The following is a 22,430-nucleotide window of genomic DNA, read 5'->3' as shown; positions in this document are numbered from 1 at the left end:
AAAATGAAACCAAAGAATGGTAGTAGGAGAGGGAAGGCCTGAGAATGGCAAATACTGCTTGCGCGGCCACGTTTATAGGGAGACTCGATCGATTAAATGAATCCTTAATCGTTTGGTTTGTTTGATAAAATAAATAATTTATAGATAAGTAATATAATATAAATTAAAAATAAATAAAAAAAATTGTTAATATATTATTTGATTTGATGAATATATTATAATTTATTTGATTTAATTGATGTAAAATTATTAATTAATAAATAGATAAATAATATGACGAAAATAATGCGAAGTTAATTGGGATAAGTTATACATAGATTAATAATACATCAAACCAAACAATGTCTTAATATTTTGAACATTTATATTGTCTATTTTATTAACTTTTACATTTGGATCTCTCAATGAATTTTTATTGTTTATGATCATAAATAAAAATATGTAGTAAGAGAAAAAGAGTTTTTTATTTTTAAAAAATATATATTTCATAGTTACGATTAGTGAATAATAAACAAGAGCCAAACCTGGACCTTACATGTAATTAATGAGGCAAGTGCCTTAGGTTCAACAAAATTTGGGGCACCATATTTTTTTTTATAAAATCATTAATATGATAGCCGGTCCAATTTAAATAAGCCCATAAATTTGTTGGTGAATGGTGAGTCATTACTTATTAGTGATTAGTGTGGGTATGATTTCATCATTTCAATCATCGTGATGTTCATCATGTTTGAAATTATTAAATTTTATTTATTTATTTAATTCATAATTATGGGCAATCACTTCGTAGATTTATGTTGATTCAAATGTTGGGATTCAATTTTATATTTTGGAGAGTGTTGTGTCATTGTAATATTTTAATTTGTTGAAAAAATTGATTATGCAAACATAATCAATACTTTTGCTTCAAAAACTGCGAGGCGAACTATATTCAAGTAACTATGTATTGGTTCGAAACATAAATTTATATTTTGTTTGGATCTTTTTTGTTTTTTCAGTATTTGCTTATAATATATTGTTTTTATGATTTATTTTTTTTTTGAATTTTATTTCTAGAATTCATATTATACAAACACTATTTTTTGTATATGAATATTTAGTTTCGAGGGCACCATTTTTGGTGCTCGCCTCAAGCTCAAAATCTCAGGTCCGGCATTGACAAGAGCTATTTATATCTTGGTTTTTCACCTTGGCTACAAGGTATTGTATTGAAAGACCTTTAATTTATATGAAGTGTTTTTTACTCCAAAAAACAAACAAACAAACAAGACAAACACAAAAATATTTTTATTATCGATTAAAAAAATATGTTTATTTTATAATTGATGTGCATGTTTTATAACTTTCTTAATTATGAAATAAAGGAGATATATGGCTTAAATAGACTCGCAAAAAACATAATAATAGTAATTCTCCTTTTTGCCCATTTCAAAGCAGTAGTTTGTTCGAGGGAATTAAATTAAGGGAAAATTGCTTTTTTGGTCCTGTATGTTTGTCACTTTGCGATTTTGGTCCTTTATATTTTCAGATTGCAGTTTTAGTCCGCTATCTTTATTTTTTTGGCAATTTTAGTCCTTTTTCCGATGTGGCGCTGACGTGGCACCAATTCAATGCTGATGTGGAGCTGACGTGTACAGTGCCACGTCAGCATTTTCGAAGAAAAAGGACCGAAATTGCCAAAAATCGAAACATACAGGACTAAAACTGAAATGTGAAAACATAAAGGACCAAAATCGCAAAGTGACAAACATACAGGACTAAATTTGCAATTTTCCCTTAAATTAATGGTCTTTTTGATACTTTAATGTTTGCATTTAGCAATTTTATTTCCGTTTTTTCTCGAGTAACCGAAATTACACCAATTTGGTATTGACGAATATAAATGTCACATTAACATTCATTCTTGATGAAAAATGATTAAAATTATCCAAAACTAAAAGATACGTGATTAATATTAAATTTTGACAGACGATCACGATAGCAAAAACGAACCTGTATGGCCAAAACAATTTGGCACAAACGCAATTTTCTCATTTGTTTTATTTCTCCTTGATTATGTGTAATTTATAAAATGTTTTTATTTATTTATGCAGGCTAGAAACGAATACTTCCATTCATCATAAGCTCCTTATTTTTTTTTATTATTATTTTTCATATCGTCGGGATCCCTTAGTTGGCGGAAGTAAATTATTCTTCTTCTTAAACATTCCTACACATCGATTAATATACAGTATTTATAATAAATTCGAGTTGATTTAAAATCGAGTTCCAAAAACAAAAATAATGCAATCACTGTGATCTAATTTTTTGGGTACTAGCATATTAATGTGTTTTTAAATATGAAACACACACGAGCTGAATATATATATATATATATATATATATATATATATATATATTATAACCATCATTTAATATTTTTTTTAAAAAGTATATTATAACATAACAATAATATTATTATATATCATATATATCGTTGTAAAGAGTTTGGCAGGAAATAACATAGTCTCGCACCAATTGGCAGTACAGACCAAATATAATGAATTTGAAGCTAACCAACATGCATGCACGTATGCATATATCTAATTAAAAAAACACCAAACCAGTAACAAAACAATAAAAATCCCAATACAATATATTACTCCTATATATATATAGATCATGATCCCAAAATCAATACATACATAAAAATGTTACTCAAATCACCAATATTTTGACCAGAATCACAGACTGTATTATACGCACGTAGCTCCGTGGCCATCAAAAGATATCGATCCCCAGCATACATACACTCTTCATGCATTCACGAGCCCCACCATTATATGGTATGATGAAGAAATCAACCTACATATATAAATACACACGAGGTTTGCTGTATCATGCATGGTGTACGTGTAGCATAGAGAATATATTGTACCTCGATGGGGCCGGAGCTAGCTAGCTAGAGCTCGGTTCGACATTCTTGAGACGACACCTTCGGCATCTTAAAAAACGAGCCTTTCACCTTAAAATCACACGTGATAACGATATCTTTGCGCTCATTCCTCGCCCAGCTGTTGAACTCGATCGAGGTCTCGATCTGTAATTGCATGGATTTGGTGTCGTTCGCATCGGCCACACTTTTCTTGATCGCTTCCGTCAACGGCGCCCCGTAAAGTGCGACAGATATGGGGCTATTGGGTTCTTCTGTGGATGATGGTGGAGCCCCTCCGTGCCCTATTTTCTTGTTCTTGAAAACAAGAGAAGATTTTCCAGCTCCGAGGAAGGAAACGGACATCCTCTCATTAGGGTTTGTTGCGAGAAGCGCGACGTCGTATTCCGGCGGGTGGGCGTGGTTGTGGGTGTTGTTGTTCTTGTGATCTGCTGGGAGGAGAGGTTGGTCCAGATTCTTGGGATGGAATTGGGTGAGCTTGAATTGGGGCGGCTTGGGGTTGTACAAGGTGGCGCGGAGGCCTAGAAGGGCGACCGCGGCCACGATCCCGAGGAGGAGGAGGATGAGAAGAAGCCAGCAAAGCACGCGAGACGGGCCGCATTTCCTTGCTTTCTGTGGGAAATTACGGGTGTGCTGCTCGACGATACGGGCGTTTTCGGGCGGTGGGACGCGGTAGACTTGATTGCGGGGGATCTGGACGACGTAGGTTCCGGTGGCGTCCCGCTCCTCCATAGGAGCGGTGAAGAGGCAGAGGCAGAGGCAGAGGCGACGGTTTAATTTGTATGGGAAATAATAATAATAATGATAAGAATATTATTGGAGAATGGTTTGCATGCATGGGAATATTAGGGGAGAGGACAGACATTGTGGTATTGATTGGAGATTAATGGTTGCATGCATGGGGTATGCTTTTTGTGGGTACCAGATCAGGACAAGGCCGTCAAACCTTTTTTTATTCTTTATTATTATAATTGTTTATTTTGTTTCTTATCCCAAAAATTTACAATAATAATGTATTTTTTTTAACGTTAACTTTTCAAATTTTGGTTTTACGCTAATTTTTATTTTCACTTATTTTGATCTAACTGTTGATGTGACATCAAAAAATGTTGATGTGACATTGAAAAATACTGACGTGTCAAACTGTCACGTCATCAATTTAATCAAAATAACCAAAAATTAAAAGTTACTGTATCAAAATCAAAATCTAAAAATTTAGTGGACAAAAACAAAAAAAAAAAAATAGACAAGTTAATATACCAAAAAAATCATTTTTTCTAATAATAATATCTAGTGCCCATAGCCATGGTATCTAATGCTCATGGCCATGGTATAAGCTTTGTGTGTAACATAGCATATGAATGTTAACTATATTTTTAAAAAAAATGTTAACTATATTTAAATACAACAATTCACTTTGACATGTCTTACATATATATAAGTTATAATTAACTAAAAATGCATGAGAAGGTAAATGTAATTTATTTTCTCGAAAGTATAAGTACAATCTTGATTCAAAACAAATGTATAATGTAATTGTCATTTGTTCATACTACTGATGGACATGGACTCGAGACTTGCTTATTTCTAGTAAAAAAATTAAAAAAAAAATATAAATCTATCTAAATAAATTAGAAAAACTACCCACAGTCAATGGAAAGACGAGAATCGAACCCGAGATCAGTTGGTCTCAGATAGAGATGTCAAAATAGGCTAGGTCCATCAGACCATACAAAATAGGTGGGTTGGCTTGACATTTTCTCAACCTGCCTAAAAGGTGGGCCGGTCTGCCCCGTCCCGTCTAATGGTGGGTTGCAGGTTGGTCTGCCGAAACCCGTTAAATTACACGTAGACCCGTTGGGTTGGCCCTCTCATCACCTAAAATAGATGGGTTGGGTTGGTATTTTTCCAACCCACCTAAAAAATGGGCCCCCGCCTCGATAATTCATTTTGATACATCTAGTCTCAAAGCCACAACCTTAACCGACCTTCGTCAAAATAGATTTTCTAAAGGCCTCCATATTGTTATTTGAAAGCTATAGTTATAGAATAATTTTTAAAAACAATTATTATTTTTTATAAAATCTTATCTAAACATATTTATATATTTATTATTATTATTATTTTTTACAATAAAACTTGTAATATTATTAAAAATTCAAATCGTCTATTACAAGATTTACTAACCAAAAAAAAAACATCCCAGCCTCCCAAACAAAAGAGAAGGGGGAAGAAATAGCAAAAACAGCAAGTTTATGAGCTATAATATTAGCTGATCGACGACAATTTCTCAACTTGATACTGTGACGATAATTCAATAGTTTTTTCACCTCCTTAGCAATAGCGCCGATATAACTGTAATTCTCTTTTGGGTTGACGACTGCTTGCACCGCCAAAAGAGAGTCTGAATAAACATCTTGTACTTCCAGCCCTTTATCACGCACAAGTCCTAATCCTTCTTTGATTGTTATAAGCTCGCCAAAAACGACCGAGGGTGGTTTAGTTATCTTCAATCCAAATGCCAGGACAACCTGACCCTCATGGTTTCGCAGCACTCCCCCCACTGAATAGTTATTCGTGTGCTCTTGAAAGACTGCATCCACGTCCAACCTAAGGTGATTGATCATCGGCTTGGACCATCGCACTGAAGAGGTAGCACACTCATCTGATTTATTAATCATCAAAGAAACTCGAGCTGCCTGGTACTCGCTAAGCAACAATCCACTCCATTCCACATCCATTATGTTCAATTTCTTGCAATTCCCATGACATAACTTCATGCGCTCCTTCCAAACAGCCCAAGTCCTTATCGCAAAATCCTCGAACTCCTTCAAGCTAAGCACCTTCTTCATCCAAATGAACACGTCTAAAATTCCCAGATTTCGAAATTGCTTAAGAAATGGTTTAAAAACCGTACCCTTACAGCAAGGCTGAGTTTCCGAACACCAAAACAAGGCATGGCAAGTTGTATCATATGCGTAGTGTCATAACTGGCAAGCTCCAGAAATAGGAACGTGATGCCCGAGCAAGTTTGCTCCTGTCGGTATAATCTCCCTAAGAGCTTTCCACCAAAAGATCCGAGCCTTAGGAGGGATTGAGAGGGACCATAAATATTTCCACCAGTCTTTTGAGTGATTTGCCGAGTTATGATCAGGAGCGCCATAGAAACCGATGTCCACTTTGTAACCATCCCTCACCGAATATTTTCCTTTAGGATCGAAAAGCCAATATCTAGAATCTTCCCCCAACGAATTCAAGATTGGAGTGTCCAAGATTTCCTGGGATGAAAAAGGAGTAAAAATATCTCGCACTAGTGGGGCATTCCAAGTTCCATTTTGCATAAGTTGACCCACATTTTCAAACCCAAATAAAGAGCCCCTTCGACAAATTGGGCTTCTCCCTCCAAGCAGCCAAGATTCACCCGCAATTTCGATTTTAAGTCCATTACACACTCTCCAGCCAATCCCACTTCTCATTAAGTTTCGGCTCCATAAGATAGATCTCCATATAAACGAAGGGTTACTTCCCAAAGAGGCACTCATTATGTCTTGATGTTTAAAATATCTTGCTTTGAGAACACGAGCGACAAGAGACTCCGGGTGAGCTATAATTCTCCAGATTTGTTTTGCCAGAAGGGCTTTATTGAAAGATTCTAACGACCAAAATCCCATACCACCCATGCATTTAGGACGACACATAGAACTCCAAGTTTGCCAATGCATACGGTTCTGGCCATCCTTCGATCCCCACCAAAAATTGGCACACTCCTTCTCAATGACATGAATAACTGATTTCGGCAATCGGAAACAAGACATAGAATAAGTGGAAATCGATTGAACAACCAATTTAATCAAGGTTTCCTTTCCGCCGACTGAGAAAACCTTAGAGCCCCAACCTTTCATTCTCTCCACCATACGCTCCATTAAATATCTAAATTGCAACTTCTTGCTTCTTTGGCAGAATGTGGGAAGACCCAAATATATTTCATGTCCCTGCGCAACAGATATAGACAACATCCCTTTGATTCCATTCACCATCTCAGCAGGAGTATTGAGACTGAATGATAGTGAGGATTTATCAAAATTAATAAATTGGCCCGAAGCCCTTTCATACTTAGAAAGACACTGGCGAATACCACTACAATCTTCTGAAGTTGCCTTGAAAAATATGAGGCTATCAGCCTATCATCTACAAAGAACAGGTGAGAGATCGAAGGACAAGTATTTGCAATACGCACTCCTGTAAATAACTTCCGGGCTTCATGAGCCATTAAAAGTGATGACAATCCTTGGGCACAAAATACAAACAAGTAAGGGGAAAGTGGATCACCTTGCCTAATTACTCGGCCCGGAAAAACTGACCCCACTATTTCACCATTAAGAGAGAAATATACATTTATTATTATTATTATTATTATTATTATTGTGCTACTTTTGCTTATAAAACACTGAAATTATTTTAAAGTGCTTTTCCAAAATATTTATAATTTTTAAATTAAATTACTCGCAGGCGAAATAAACTAATAAATCATATATGATTTGATTTGATGGGAAATTCCGTTCTTCTAGTGAAAATACAACAAATTACCTATCTTCCCTGTCCGAACTCCGAAGCCATCCCGCCGCCGCTCGCCGCCCTTCTCCTCGACTCCGACTTCACTTCGGTTAAATTTTAAACTCCTAATTATAAAGCTATTGCTTTATGCTAAGTAACTGCGTGATATTAATTGTCGAAAAAGTCGAAGGATGCTGCAGAGCAAGTCGTTTGTGAAGAAAACGAAGCAAGGAAGAGTTGTCAAGGTTCTTTTTTCCTAAACCATAATTTCTGTATTGTTCCTGTCTCCCTCTTCCTCTCTCCGTCTCTCTTCAGTTGTTGCTGTTTTCCCATAACTAGGTTTGATTGGCCAATTGCCTCGCAGGTGGTGAGAGAACACTATTTGAGAGATGACATATACTGCGGTGCTCCATTTTGTAAAGTTTGTGATAGTTCGGCAGCACGCCTCAGTTCGTCTGCCTCGACCATTCTCATTGTTGACACTAATGTTGTCCTCCATCAGGTAAGCTGTTATCCTTTTTTCCCTTTTGTTTTGAGGAAAAAAAATTAGTACCACTTACGGAAAAGTTTCTGACTTTTTCTCTCATACCGCTTATTTTTCTATGGCTATGTCATTAGATTGATTTACTGGAAAATCCAGCTATAGATGATGTGGTAATTCTATCTATAGTGTTGGAGGAGGTGAAGAACAAGAATTTGGCAGTATATAATAGACTTAGAGCGCTTTGCAGCAACTCCCAGAGGAGATTTTTTGTCTTTTCCAATGAATACCACAAGTATGTTCTATTTTAATTTTTAGTTAGCCACTTTTGGATGATGATGTTATTCACGCTTGCTCGACTTTGCCTAAACTCTTTTTGTGCTCTGTTGGATCAACTGATAGTTCTTGACTGTAAACTGCTGTCATAGCTGGAAGATTTGAATGATTTACAAAGTATTTTATCTATTGTTTTGCTTTATGTTTTGAGTTTAGGAAGGTTAATGTGCATCATTTTTTGGTTATTTGACTGATAGAAGGTGACTATGGGGCCTGACATCATTGACAAATTATGCAGACTGCCCCAAGTTTAGTATTGAATTGCTTTGTTTTTTCACCACCAGTTATCGAGGAGTCTCAAGTAGTGTGCTTAGATAGTTAACAGTGAATAACCTTTACGTCATAGGTCTCATGGTTTCTCAAACTGTTCTTGTTTGTTCCAATACTACGATCAAACACATGAAACTGATACTGGTGTCATTTTTACTAATTCGTGTTATTTTTATCTAGGGATACCTTTGTAAAAATCGAAACCGGTGAAACTCCAAATGACAGGAATGACAGAGGTATGTTGATCTTTGTGTTTAGTTAGAGACACACGTGTTTCTACATTTTTGGATTGCTTATTGATTGTGTTGGCAGCTCTCTCAGTTGTCAAATAATATTAGTCAGCAATCTGAGATTTTCTTTGTTTTTTGTTCTTTTTATTTTAGTACTGGTAGATACATGTAAACAATTTATTTTTGTTGTTTAATGGCTTATTTTTCTAATCTTGTTTTCTGTGTTGACTTAAATAATATATAAATATTCTTTTCATTCTTTCTGGTGATTTTGTGAATTATGGGGATGGCATCATAAGATGCCATGAGACAAATCGGTAATATAATATGCACAAAGTGCTAAACGAAGAAAACGTGTAAACTTTTGGGGTTTTTGAGATAACTTAGTTATCTAATCTCGTCTTTAGACCAAGAAATAAATTGAAATCAAGAATAGTCCTTTAGCTGAATATCAAACAAATATAACAAAATATATGCCTAAGCAAAAAGTGACGAACACAGTAACAATTATCAGTGATAAGTAGAAGGCTGAATGCTTCTTCACCAGCTCAAAACCCTAGAAGGAAAGCCTTTATGTTAATCACGCACCATCCATTTTCTATCAAATTCTTTGCGGTACCAGTGGGAACATCTCAGGTTATTTCCTTGATGTTTATGTACATCAGTGACAACAGAGAATGGACCTTCATGTTCGACGAAGATGTTTCTTTTCAGTTTTGAGAATCTTGGAACCGTCTTCTGAATTGTGTTGGCTGATTGGTCCTATCCAAAGGCCTATAAGGCTTGCTTTGCTTTTGCGAAGGATCCCCTGTTTTTCAGCATGCTTTATCATTTCTGTGGCTGTGATGTGTTTTTACTGGTCGTTTGGATGATTTTGAGTAAAAGCTTTCCAATGTATTTTGAGAACCATGAAGAAGTGGAAATTAACATATATTCTACTATAAATCTATAAAGTCACTTGCCTATGTACCATGATTCCGAAATTATCTTGCAATATCTATGTAAAGGTGAAGCTACATTTCTTTTCTCTAGATTAACTTATTGGCTGGACTTCTTGTTCTAATTCAGGCAGGTTTTTTTAAAAATACTGCTCTTGTAGTTATGACATATTGTGGAATTTTCTTATCTTACAATGAGATGATGGTTCAGCTATCAGGGTGGCAGCCCAATGGTATCAGAATCATCTTGGTAATTCGGTGCGTGTCTTACTTATTACAAATGATAAAGATAACAAGAGGAAGGCCACACATGATGGAATTAATGCCGAAACAGGTATTTATCAACATGATTTGTTGGAATCCTTGTGATCGTCTTGAGATTGCCTTGCTGTCTCAACTTCTACAATATCGAATAGTCTTTTTTAGCTTAATCATCAAAATCTGTGAGCTTGAATCTATATATGTATTTATGAAGTTAATGCTCATTGTAGTTGAGTCATATGTCAAATCGCTTGGTCAGCCAGTATTGCTCGACCTGATTGCTCAACCTCTAACTGAGGATACTGCAATGGAGGATGTAGAAGATCTGAGGCCTACTAAGAGAAAGATAATCTATCCCGAGGTTGTAGGCTATCACCACGCTCTCTTTATGATTAATTTTTGGCTGATTTCTACTGTATTAAATGCAATTGCGTCGGTTATGTGAATTCCATACAGCATAAACCAATGTCTGAAATTACTTCTGGATTGCATTGTGGCATTTATCACCAAGGGAAACTACGGGTGAATCGTTACAATCCTTTTGAAGCCTATGTTGGGAGTGAAAGTATTGGTGATGAAATTATCATCTATGGACGAACAAACATGAATAGGGCTTTTGATGGTGATATAGTGGTTGTGGAACTTTTGCCTCAAGATCAATGGCACGAAGAGAAATCTCTTGCAATAGCTAATGATGGTTTGTAGTCCTTTTCGTGCTTATGATATACCGCATAATAACGTAAATGATGGCTGCAAATAGAATAATTTCTGCACCACTATGCTAGTGATTAGTAATGATTAGAACGGTTTTTTAGATGATATAATGACAAGATCAAGCTCTAAAATATTTGCAATGGCTGTCATTCCTATGAACTGTGATGCCAAGGTATTTTAATCCCCTGAAATGCTCAAACATGCTTCTTGAAAAAAGAAAATTGGCTGTATTTTACTATTATGTTTTCTGAGTGCAATTTGAGTTGAACACGTGCTAAGGGACATAAATTAATGTTTTTGGAAAGATAAATAGAATTGAGCCAATTCGTAAAGTGGAGGAAGGGGCATTCTAAAATTTCCTAGCATGATTCGTTTAGATTATCCGTATTATGTCGCAAACTTTTCTATTTTTTCCTTTTTCATTTTGTATTCCAGAGGAAGAGGAGGAAGACGATGTTCATTTAGCACCAGTTAGTGCTGATGATGCTCCTCGAGTTACAAATATATCACAAGTTTCGGTTGGGGACAAGAATGCTACACCAACTCGTCCATCCGGGCGTGTTGTTGGTATTATCAAACGGAACTGGCACTCGTAAGTAGGATGATTGGCTCGGCCTTACTTTCTTCTCATGAAAACATTGCTTGAATCATTGATTTGAAATTTAGTTATTTTTTTCTCATTTACAAACCATTTGTTAAAGTGTATTTTTGCCTCAATCTTAAAGTTATAATCTTTTTTATGAAATGCTGGTGCTTGAGGAATAGTTAAATTCACTGTTTGTTCCTTAATTGTTTTTCTGCTTCTACAATTAAAAAGGGGTCTTGGTCTTTTCTTAATGATAAGGAGAGAGATGGAGATAGGATCAAAGAAAAGGTCATTTCGGCGATGTACTGGTTTTATGTGAACCTTTGGATTAAATTATCGCATTGGTTCTGAATCTGTAATTTTACGTTTGTGTCAGCTTTTATGTTACAAAATGTTTAAGGAAGCATCTAAGCATTTGGAAGGCTAGGAAGAAACTAAAGCATAGATGAAAACAGGCACCGTATTCTCCGGTGATGTTCATTTGCTCGGTATATGATCCAATCGATAGAGCCCGTAACAAATGCCATCCCATCATCTCAAGCCTAACTGTGGTTTATTCTTTGTCAATTAGTCTGAACAGGCATCCTTATCATGGCTATAGAAGGAAAACTGTAGATCTCTGCACAGTTGAAAGAAAAAGATTTCTCTCCGTTACATTCTTTAACTTAGAACGAAGCCATTATCATCCACTTCCTTTAAAACCGAGCCAATGACGGAAGTTCCTGTTATAGATGATATCAAACTCAACCACATGGAAAAAATTATAATGATTGCCCTCATTATCATCTGTTCTTTCCTTTGTACTTGATTCGTTAACTTTTTTTTCTGTGCAGGTATTGTGGATCCTTAGACCCCATGCCAATGCCAGCAGGTGATGGCGGTGTTGCCCATGCTCTATTTGTTTCCAAAGATCGGAGAATTCCTAAGATACGTGTACAAACGCGACAACTTGGGAATCTATTAGACAAAAGAATTATTGTTGCTGTTGATTCATGGGATCGCTTATCACGATACCCCTCCGGGCATTACATAAGAACAGTTGGGGAAATTGGTGATAGAGATACTGAAAGCGAGGTGTGCTGTACTGCTTTTTATCCCACCCATCACTTTAAAAATCATGCAAATATTAATTGCTACTATGACAATATAATTCACTTATGCTATCTTTCCATAATTGGAGCATCTCTACCCTGGACTCGATTATAATCCTCTCTAATTGTCCACAGTTCAGTTTATCATGTTCTCCAGTATCTACTGCTTTTGGTCATATTCTTCCTCTGTATGTGTGGATGCTGCCCGTTGCTTTTGAGGATCTCCACAGTCGGCGCTTTGACTCTGCTAATAGTAAATTTCTTAAATAAAATCCCACACTGTTTCTAAAATGGAATCTGACCTGACAATGCATACATTTTTTTAAAGGCTGCTTCTACTCTAGGTTCATCACCAACTACTTACAATTGTAGAAAAATCTTAGAATATGCATGCCTTAGGCGGGCGTCTGGGTAACATTTCTCTTGCATCGGCTTCTAATAAGGATCTAGGTGTAATGGTGTATCGAAAATGTCCTTTGTCCATTGTCTTTTAATTTCCATCTAAATGTCTTTTTTTTTTTGTTTTTCAATATTGAATATAAATTAAAGATATCCCTATGGAACTTAAAGCTAACTCTGAAATGAGCCAATACATGAAATGAAATTTTTGTTTACTTTGGGTGGCGTGCAAATTGGTGTAATGTGTCATTTTTTCCTACATGAAATAATTATTTTTACCAAATTGGTGTTTATCAGAGTAAATGTGGTGTTTCGATCTACTTAAACACAAATTATGTAACATGTCAGACTAATATGCTTGCTAACAAGCTTTGCCAAAATAATATGATATCTTTTAGGAAAAATATTGTTTAAGCAAAACTGTTGTAGCCACAAAATTTTTTTTTGATGAGAAACGATAATATATCATATACATGAAAGATTTGATTACAAAAGGCGGACAAGAGATCCGCGAATGACAAAAGAAAATATCCCTAATCATATCAACAGTAAGCAAAAGTCCAATCTCTTAATAAATCTGCTCTCACCATTTGCGGTCCTGTTTGATCATAACCCATCCATCCCTTGTCAGAACTAGGTGTGATATCTTGAAATAGGAGTACAGTGGCAGTATCACTGTGTTTGACCCGTACTCTTATGCTACAGGTGGTGCTCATTGAGAATGATGTTGATGCTAGGCCATTCTCATATCAAGTTTTAGCATGCTTGCCACCCTTACCTTGGTCTGTGTCTGCAGAAGATGTAGGAAATCCAATCAGGATGGATTTGCGCGATCTACGCGTATTTAGCGTGGATCCCCCAGGTATTGACTTAACAAATGAATTTTCTGTGATGTTAATCCTCTTTATATTACTTCTAGATGCAGTGTTTATTTCTTTGCAAGAACTATCTTATTGCTGTTGATTCAGGATGCAGGGACATTGATGATGCATTACATTGCACACTTCTACCAAGTGGAAATTTTGAAGTGGGAGTTCGTATCCTTTGGTCACATATATTTCTTGGTTGTTTTATAATATTGCAAATATGGAATCCCCATCTTTAGTCTTCCTTAGAAATTTCTTGTTGCAAAGGAACTTTTTACTTCTTCATTATTATGGATCTATACTCTGTAATGCAAGTTTGTGTGGCAAAGTCACCTATGTGCTTATTTATTTGCTGAATGGGAATTCCACTCCAGGATTGTATAAATTTATCATGAATTTATGTACTTCGCTGTTAAATTATGTAATGTTAACTTTTATGATTTTAGCTTTTATGATAGATGTTCATTACTGTCACACTAGGGCATGAAAAAATTCTAGGAATGTGACCTCATTTTGTTGGTTTTAAAATCTCAGATAGCATAGAGAGTTTTCCACATTTGTTGGCGATCTATAGAAGGGTTTCTAAGAATCTATTTTCCTCCGATATTCTTTAGATTGCCTGACTTATTCAAATAAATTGTGTTTGAGGTTTTGTTTCCCTTGAAGATAAAAATAAGACATGTTCAGTTCTTGTTTATCTTTAACAACATGTATCAGATATTGCTGATGTAACAAATTTTGTTCACCCTGGAACTCCCTTGGATGACGAGGCTTCACAAAGGGGTACCTCGGTCTACCTTGTTGAGAGGCGTATTGATATGCTTCCAAAACCTCTGACGGAAGGTGTTGTATCAGTTTACTCAGGGGGTTATAGAGGTTCTTTGTGAATATTGCGTACTTGCTAAAGGATTATCTGTGCTAAGCAACGTTAGTCTTTGCAGATATTTGTTCACTCCGCGCAGATGTAGAGAGACTAGCCTTTTCTGTTATTTGGGTAAGTGTTGTTTCTCAAAATAATTGGAACTTGAAAAGCTAATTGTTTCTCTTTCTCAAAGTATTCTGATAAGTTCAATGCATTCCACCAGGTATGCTGTGCTTGTCAACAAGCAGTTTGTATACAATTGTCGATACTTTTGCCTTTGTTTTCTTATTCTTAAGGAGGAGGTCGCTAACTACCTTTTATTGCATCTTTTGCTTTGATATCAGATTGAAATCCTTGCAACAATCAATCATGGTTATTTGATGGGTATTTTTTAGAAATACTTTATTCCAAGTTATAATCTTAAAACAGTATCATTACTTCAGAATGAGGAACATTTTCGTAGTTGCTGAAGTCTAATTCAGAAAATAATGTTGAAGATTTCTTGTAGAGTTAGTTGTCTCAGTGCAGCTGTTAACCAAACTATGCTTTCATGTACAATCCCAAGGAAGTGCTCTCAACTATCTTAAAATATTATCAATGTCATTCTGACTCCGTCCCAACTTGTGGAATTGTTCTGTTCAATTAAATTTCTATTAGGGAAATCGATAGTTGTTGACATTCTTTGTACTGGCTTGCACATAGGTTATGAGCTAATACTCACACATCCCTATTGATTCAACTTTCTCCGATTCTATGTAATTTAGGAAATGACTCCTGAAGCAGAGATAATTTCTACGAAATTTACCAAGGCGATTATCAAATCATGTGCAGCATTATCTTATGTTGAGGCTCAGGCAAGGATGGATGACAAGTAATCATATTCAACATTTTCCTTACATCTAGCAAATAGCTGAGATAATATCACGCCCTTAGATTCAATTTTATCATTGTTTCTCTTATTTTCTAAAGCCATTTTCTCTTTCGACGAACCTTTTTGTTACCACTCATATGTAATGTTTAAAATGAATTCATCAAGTGTTTTCTGCCACTATCGTATTTCGTTATTGGTACCTTTTCTTCCTGTAGCAATGTTCCTATCTGATAGACACATTTAAAACTCCACTGACTTTGTACTCAAAAAAAAAATCTCCGTTGACTTTGTTGTATGATCCCTGAACCAAATTTAATGAATGAATATTTGATGCATGAACAGTAGAAAACTTAAAAAAGACTGCCATAGATCAAATGTCAATGGTATGCCTGTTTTCTCAGCTTTTGATTCAACACAATAGACGGGGTGGGTGGGTAATTCTATCTTTCTTGATGATTTCAGCATAAAATTTATTTTAACTTTTATATCTATCCTTATTCCAACTAGAGTTTCCCTTTTTTCGCCAGCTCAGTTCCCAAAATAAGGTACGGGATCTCCTGAGAAAAGTCCGACACATAGATCATCTATTACTTCTCTCAGAAGTTCGGTTATTGTTGAGCAATATTACTTTGCTTGTTCAAAAAATCCAAAAATAGGCTTTGCAGGCATCATGTTTCTAGCTTCTTCTTTTGTTACCTATTTCTAGCTTCTTGTGCGCTTTAATCAACAGTTTTTTTTAAAAAAATTTATCGTTTTTGGTGGGGATGTAATTTTATGTGGCGCTGTGATATTGCTTCTCTTTGTTTTACTGCGTTAAGGTATTTTGGGTTCCTTGTTCGTTTATATAAAAATCATTTCATCTTACAGTCGCTTGGTGGATCCATTAACCACAGATTTACGGAATATGAATTCCCTGGCAAAGGTAATCAAAGTGTTGCACTTGCTGATTTTTCCTTTTGGAGCGACTAAATTGTAAGTTGCACATGTTATTTTGTAGATAATGAGACGAAAGCGCATTGAAAGAGGGGCCTTAACGCTTGCTTCTGCTGAAGTAAAGTTTCAAATTGACACCGAAACCCATGATCCTCTTGATATCGGTATTGTGATCCCTTTTGCTTTCCCTTTGAGAAATATTTGAAAGCAAGATTCCAAGTATGAGCATTTTCCCGAACAAGAACTTTGGTTTTGTAACTCAATGCTATATGTATTTACCAAGCACACGTATTTTGATGAGCCAATTTTTCATGTAGGCCTACACCCTGTTATTTACCATAACATTATTGGCATTCTCAACTTTGGTTGGTTTTAGGCAATCCAATGTTCTCAACACGTACTAGCACTCATCTGTATTTCCTCTTAAGGACAAAACTTCAAGTTTCTTTCTTGTGCTGCCATTTGTTTTTAAGGCTGAAAACTTTCCAAACAAACTTACCTTAAAGTTTATTTATCATGTAAGATCTTTAATTAATCTAAATTATATGAACTCCATAAGAGCCTACACCAAAGTTTCTTGGATTTGAAAGGTTTTCATTTTCAAGATCGAGCTTGTGATGTCAAAAGCTAATAAATACCTCCGGATGGTGAAGTTCCCCCATATCATTTTATTTTTCTTGTGGTTCATTTTGAAATATGGTCCATCAGTGTGATATTATGCCTCTTGTTTTGTAACAATTATTGTTTGTTCATGTTCAGGTATGTATCAAATTCGAGAAGCAAATCAGATGATCGAAGAATATATGCTTGCTGCTAACATATCAGTGGCTAAAAAAATTTTGGAACATTTTCCTCTCAATGCTCTGTTGAGGTACTGGTTTAGCCTCACAACCTGTACCAAATCCTCTTTCGCTGTGGTTCCTGATTTTTCTCGACTCCATGACTAAAGTTTCTTGTGTTACTTTGCCGTCATCATCTTCATGCTCATGTTGATTGATTGACTTAACCCGTCCAACCAGATTGCTCTCCCTCTCAGATGTGATTGCTATAGTAGCTGATTGAACCTTATGGGAAGATGTGAAGGAAACTGGTTTTGTTGTTTAACTCATCATGACTATTCCATATGCAGGCGGCATCCTGCACCAACCAAAGAGATGCTTGAACCTTTGATTCGAACAGCCGCTGCTGTTGGTCTCTACTTGGATGTGTCATCTTCAAAAGCAATGGCTGATTCACTTGATTGTGCTGTGGTTGGTTATAAATCTTGAAATTTCTCTTTATGTTAAAAGTCATTCTTTTTTAGACCTGGTCTAGTGAATCTTAGTTTTTATTGTGTGATTAGCATGAAAGTAGAACAGCCTTATAAAAATGTTTCCATATAAGGTTAAAAGTTGGCCTTCCCTGTGATAATGCGTAATCGGGGGACCTCTTTATTTAAATCATAATTGTTAAGTAATGATCTTGCATTATTTACATTTTTGAAGTTAATAATGATGTAGGATGATGTGAAAGCTAGAGTGTTGTCTTGGGAGGTGAATTTGAAAAAGGACTATGAGAGCACCACTTTTATTTCTTAAAATTTATTTCCAATGAAAGAATCCGCATTCCTATATGGACTAATTGGCTGTATGTATTTTATATGTTGAACTCCTGGTTGTTGCAAATTGCTATCAGTTTTTAAGATGATTCACAATAAAGCACAAATGACATCTATGATAGATGAGTGAACTAAAAAAGTTCATTCACTCCACCGGGAAATAAAACATCTTTAAGATAAATTCCGCCTAAACTAATGGTCCGATTGCATATCTATTCTCCTGTGGCCTCCCTGGCTTCTGCAGTCGTTATCGCATGGGTTCTTAGCTGTGATTCATTGATTGGAATGTCTGTAATGAAATTAAGCGCTGTTTGAAAGTGTAATTGTTTTGGTTTATTTTTTGCTACATATCATTCTGTTATTTATTTTGGCGATTTATTTGTGCATCGATTTTCGAAAGTCTTGTTATACAATTATTACTCACTCAGTTTCCTCTTGCCCCAACAAAAAAATCAGGGTGATGATCCATACTTTAATAAGCTGATTCGCATTCTGGCAACAAGGTGCATGACACAGGTACTTAAAATAAATTGGTTTAATAATATATGTTCCTTTTCATGGTAAAGGTTTGTCAGAAATTTCAGTATCCATGCGCCTGTAATGTGCAATTTCAGGCAGTATACTTTTGCAGTGGAGATCTCAGCCCTCCAGAGTTTGCTCATTATGGTCTGGCTGCTCCTCTGTACACACATTTCACTTCTCCCATAAGACGATACGCAGGTACATGAAAAATCATCTCATTTTTAATCATTTTGTGGTTCAATAAAAACTTGTGATCTTGGAACTCCATATTTTCTCATAGATGTCATGGTACACCGGTTGCTTGCTGCATCCTTGGGGATATTCAGGCTTCCGGACGTATTCCAAGACAGATCTTGGCTTACTGGTGTTGCTGATAGTAAGGACTTTCTCATTAATGTTGGTTACGATTTGAAGTATACATTGTCTTGGCGCTTTAAGGTGTTATTATTTTATGGATGAATTTTGGAAATGCATTCAATTTCAGATGAATAGTTGTGATACAATTTTTTTTTCGTGATCTCACCCTTTTATAGAACTTGCTCTCTATCCTGCGAATGAGAACATTGCCTTGTCAAGTCATTTTAGCTGCTGCGCAATACTCTAGTAGATTTTGAGGATAGGAATTTACAACTTTCCTGCATTAAGTTCATTGATCAACCCAAATAAAATCTTTTTACGGCTCAAGGTTTTGTGTTTTCAAAGAACAATTCAGTCTTTCTGAATACACTTTGCTATTTTTACCCTTTATTTGAATGACATGTGCTTGTAAGTTGTGATGCTTCTGTTTTCTATAATCTATTCATTTGTAATAAGAACCAATATGTATGGAGTATGGTGCTGGTTGTCTTATGTACATTATATACCATGCAGATTTGAATTATCGGCATAGAAATGCCCAGATGGCTAGCCGGTCCTCAGTCGAGCTCCATACCCTCATTTATTTCAGGAAAAGGTAATAATAAGCCGTCATCTAATCTTCCTCGTCTCTCTCTCTCTCTCTCTCTCTCTCTCTCTCTCACCTGTGTGAACATTGACACTTGTGCAGGCCCACTGATACTGAGGCCAGAATAGTGAAAATAAGATCGAATGGCTTCATAGTGTTCGTGCCAAAGTAAGATTCTGGTTTCTTGATCCATTGCCTTTTATGCTTCTTATTAGATAATTTGTACACATGCTCCTTTTGTCTTGCGAAAAATGTTTCACTAATTTTTTTGGTGGTTTTTTTTTTCTTTGATTTTTGATGAATTGGAATGTTGCTAGGCACTGTATCACATGCTTTTGTAATGTTTTTAACTTTGTTTACACCGTGCATCATTTATCCATGAATTAGTAAGTTGAATGTCATACTTTGACTAAATCGGAAGTATGTGAATACATCCCATGGAGGCAGTCGAGACACCACTTGCTATGATAGATTGATCGTTGCTCGTCGTTTTTGCAGATATGGAATAGAAGGACCTGTATACGTAATCCCAAGAGGACAAAAAGGAGGAGGAGAATGGTTGATCGACGAGCAGAAGCAACAGATCAAAACGATACGCGGTGATGTTTGTTACGGTGTGCTTCAAAAGGTAATGATTCACATGGAGGTCGTTGAGCCGCAACCGAACAGGCCGAAGCTCCAACTTTCTCTTATATAGAAGACATACTCATATCCCACACAAATACTGGTATATTTTTCCTTCGTTAAAACATAATTTTTAGTTTTGTTTTCTTGATTCTTGGTTCTTATTTTTTTTATTATTTTTTTTTTTTCCCTTTCGAACTGGGCTTATTATTATTATTATTTTTAAAGTTCCTATTTTAAAATATACTCGCAATGCTTTGAATTTTGTAAAAGCCCCATAATTAATTACATATTACGATTTAAGATTACGTTAGTATAACCATCATAATAGTTTTTTTATGACTTGGGTATATTTTTTTAGGCCGTTTGGTTAATACCATCCCGCTAGGAGAAAACATAAATACATCTAATTAGTATGTGTATATGCCAAAATTACAAGAGTAGTGCCACATGTATGTACATCGATTTTTATATCAAAAAAAAATTCAAAACAATACATTGATCAAATCACACGATATTAGCAAAAATCTAATGAGATATAATTAACGTAAATATGAATGTACAATGAAACAGGACCGAACACTCTGCTTGTGCTGCATCGAATAGTTGTGTCATCGTACTTACATCACCACACATAATCCCTTTGTTTTGATCGTTTTTCATCGGAACAGTGCGGGTAAGGTAATGTATATAATTTGCACTACTGATACTCATGGCTGGTGAACGAGTGAACTGAATCAGTAGCACGAAGTGAAATAGAGGATCGGAGGGAAGAAACCCTAACGTGAAAGCCACTTTCACGACTCCGATCCCAACTACGGGAGGTATTATGTATCTCAGACAAATCACTACAATTATAACGTTTGGCTTCAATCTCGCCTTTCTCCATCCTGCACCAGTTTATCATTTTTCAGCCAATAGTTGAACTATTTAATCTTTCCACTAAGAAGAAATCATACCTTGTGTGTTAGGTTGCCTCCTAGTATGAGGGTGACGCACAGAATGGTTCCATCCATGCAAATTTATGAAACATGAGTCCATACAACATAATATAATAGACCCACAAGTTTTTATATTATAAACTACTAGTATTTTCCTGCACGCATTGCGTGCTCATACATTTCGTTTTTTAAACGTATACATTAAATAATAAATTGTAAAATTAAAAAAATAATAAAAATATAACATTTTCCTAAACAAATGTTCACAAAAAATATATATATCTTATAAAGTGAGTGTCATTTTTGTAAATAAAAGAATATCAAAGGGCACAAAGTGAGTATCTAATGGCTAGAAAAGAGAAAACCGTATAAAATGACTATTTTGCCTAATAATTTTGGTTTTATTGAAAATTAGATAATGGTAATTTAAAATCAAGCTTCACCAATTAATTGGAAGTTTGTTAATTAGAGGTTTTTACTTTAATAATATAGTAAGATAATATTGAAACATATTTCTGAAAAATGAAGATTTTAAGTAATTTCGAAGTTAAAGATACGATTTTTATAGAAATTTTAAATACATACATACCTAAGCAATTTGATGGAATTTTGGATGACTGAGTGGTGCATTGTGACATTGTCTCCAATAATCAGGTTTCGGAGCAATTTTATTGTCCCAAAAGTGAGTCCAATCACCTGAACATGATGATTTATATCATAATCAGTCTTAGTAAAAGTATATATCACCTTATAAAGTTTACTATATATGTTAATACGAATGTATATGAACACGTGAACAAATTAATTAATTACTAATCGTAGCAACAACTGCAGGAGACAGAAGCTTCTCCCCTATCTTTTGGCAAATCCCCAACATTTGATTCCATAGATCCTATTTTTTGGGTAGTATCCAAATCATTCATATGAGAGTCTACATCTCAACACATATGCATAATTAATATTATAATGCTGACATGACAAATCATGAGTTGTTAGTATCCAAGATATAGAATATATTCCAATAGGCCCCCTCAAGATGGTGCGCTCGTAGAGGCACCAATCTTGGAACAAAGTAGACGCAAACGAGCATTAGGGAGTGGCTTTGTCAAAGCATCAACCATCTTGTCGGAAGACGAGACATGAGATACTCGAATTTGGTGACTCTGAACCAGCTCACGAACAAAGTGATAATCCAGGGCAATATGTTTCATGCGAGAATGAAAAAATAGATTTGCACACAGATAGGTGGCCCCAATGTTGTCACAATAGATAGAGACTGGGGAAGATCCAACAACAACCCCAAGTTCAGTAAGTAGGGATCGAACTCATTGCAGTTCAGAAGTGTAAAGACAATGACACGATATTTTGCCTCAGTAGAACTAGAAGAGCGAGCAGCAGAGCCCTGCTTTTTGGAGCTCCACGAGATAGGATTTGGATCCAAGAACACAATATAGGCACAAGTGGAAGTGCGATCATCAA

The 22,430-nt window shown here is 35.6% G+C and overlaps 3 protein-coding genes across 3 annotated transcripts; 1 reads left to right on the top strand and 2 right to left on the bottom strand.

The window, feature by feature from the left end:
- Positions 1–2,435: 2,435 nt before the first annotated feature.
- Positions 2,436–3,745, bottom strand: LOC140893249 (NDR1/HIN1-like protein 13). The gene is made up of 2 exons (XM_073302316.1): positions 2,918–3,745; positions 2,436–2,844 (listed from the first exon to the last, which is right to left on the bottom strand). Exon 1 carries the CDS (start codon positions 3,662–3,664, stop codon positions 2,942–2,944), a length of 723 nt encoding a protein of 240 aa, XP_073158417.1. The 5' UTR covers positions 3,665–3,745; the 3' UTR covers positions 2,436–2,844; positions 2,918–2,941.
- A 1,337-nt stretch (positions 3,746–5,082) lies between these two features.
- Positions 5,083–5,784, bottom strand: LOC140890085 (uncharacterized). Its single transcript, XM_073297842.1, has one exon. It carries the CDS (start codon positions 5,782–5,784, stop codon positions 5,083–5,085), a length of 702 nt encoding a protein of 233 aa, XP_073153943.1.
- A 1,702-nt stretch (positions 5,785–7,486) lies between these two features.
- Positions 7,487–20,315, top strand: LOC140886585 (exosome complex exonuclease RRP44 homolog A). The gene is made up of 24 exons (XM_073293244.1): positions 7,487–7,731; positions 7,851–7,988; positions 8,105–8,262; positions 8,754–8,809; positions 9,953–10,075; positions 10,233–10,363; positions 10,459–10,699; positions 11,152–11,308; positions 12,136–12,376; positions 13,498–13,654; positions 13,761–13,829; positions 14,376–14,501; positions 14,600–14,652; positions 15,285–15,391; positions 16,259–16,313; positions 16,389–16,488; positions 17,084–17,195; positions 17,454–17,574; positions 18,378–18,437; positions 18,536–18,641; positions 18,724–18,819; positions 19,314–19,395; positions 19,489–19,554; positions 19,885–20,315. Exons 1-24 carry the CDS (start codon positions 7,678–7,680, stop codon positions 20,081–20,083), a joined length of 2,808 nt encoding a protein of 935 aa, XP_073149345.1. The 5' UTR covers positions 7,487–7,677; the 3' UTR covers positions 20,084–20,315.
- Positions 20,316–22,430: the final 2,115 nt, after the last annotated feature.

The sequence above is a fragment of the Henckelia pumila genome, chromosome 3 (assembly GCF_033568475.1).
Source record: "Henckelia pumila isolate YLH828 chromosome 3, ASM3356847v2, whole genome shotgun sequence".
Classification (NCBI taxonomy): domain Eukaryota; kingdom Viridiplantae; phylum Streptophyta; class Magnoliopsida; order Lamiales; family Gesneriaceae; genus Henckelia; species Henckelia pumila.
The sequence above is the reverse complement of the archived record's forward strand: the minus strand, read 5'-3'. Positions and strand labels throughout refer to the sequence as shown.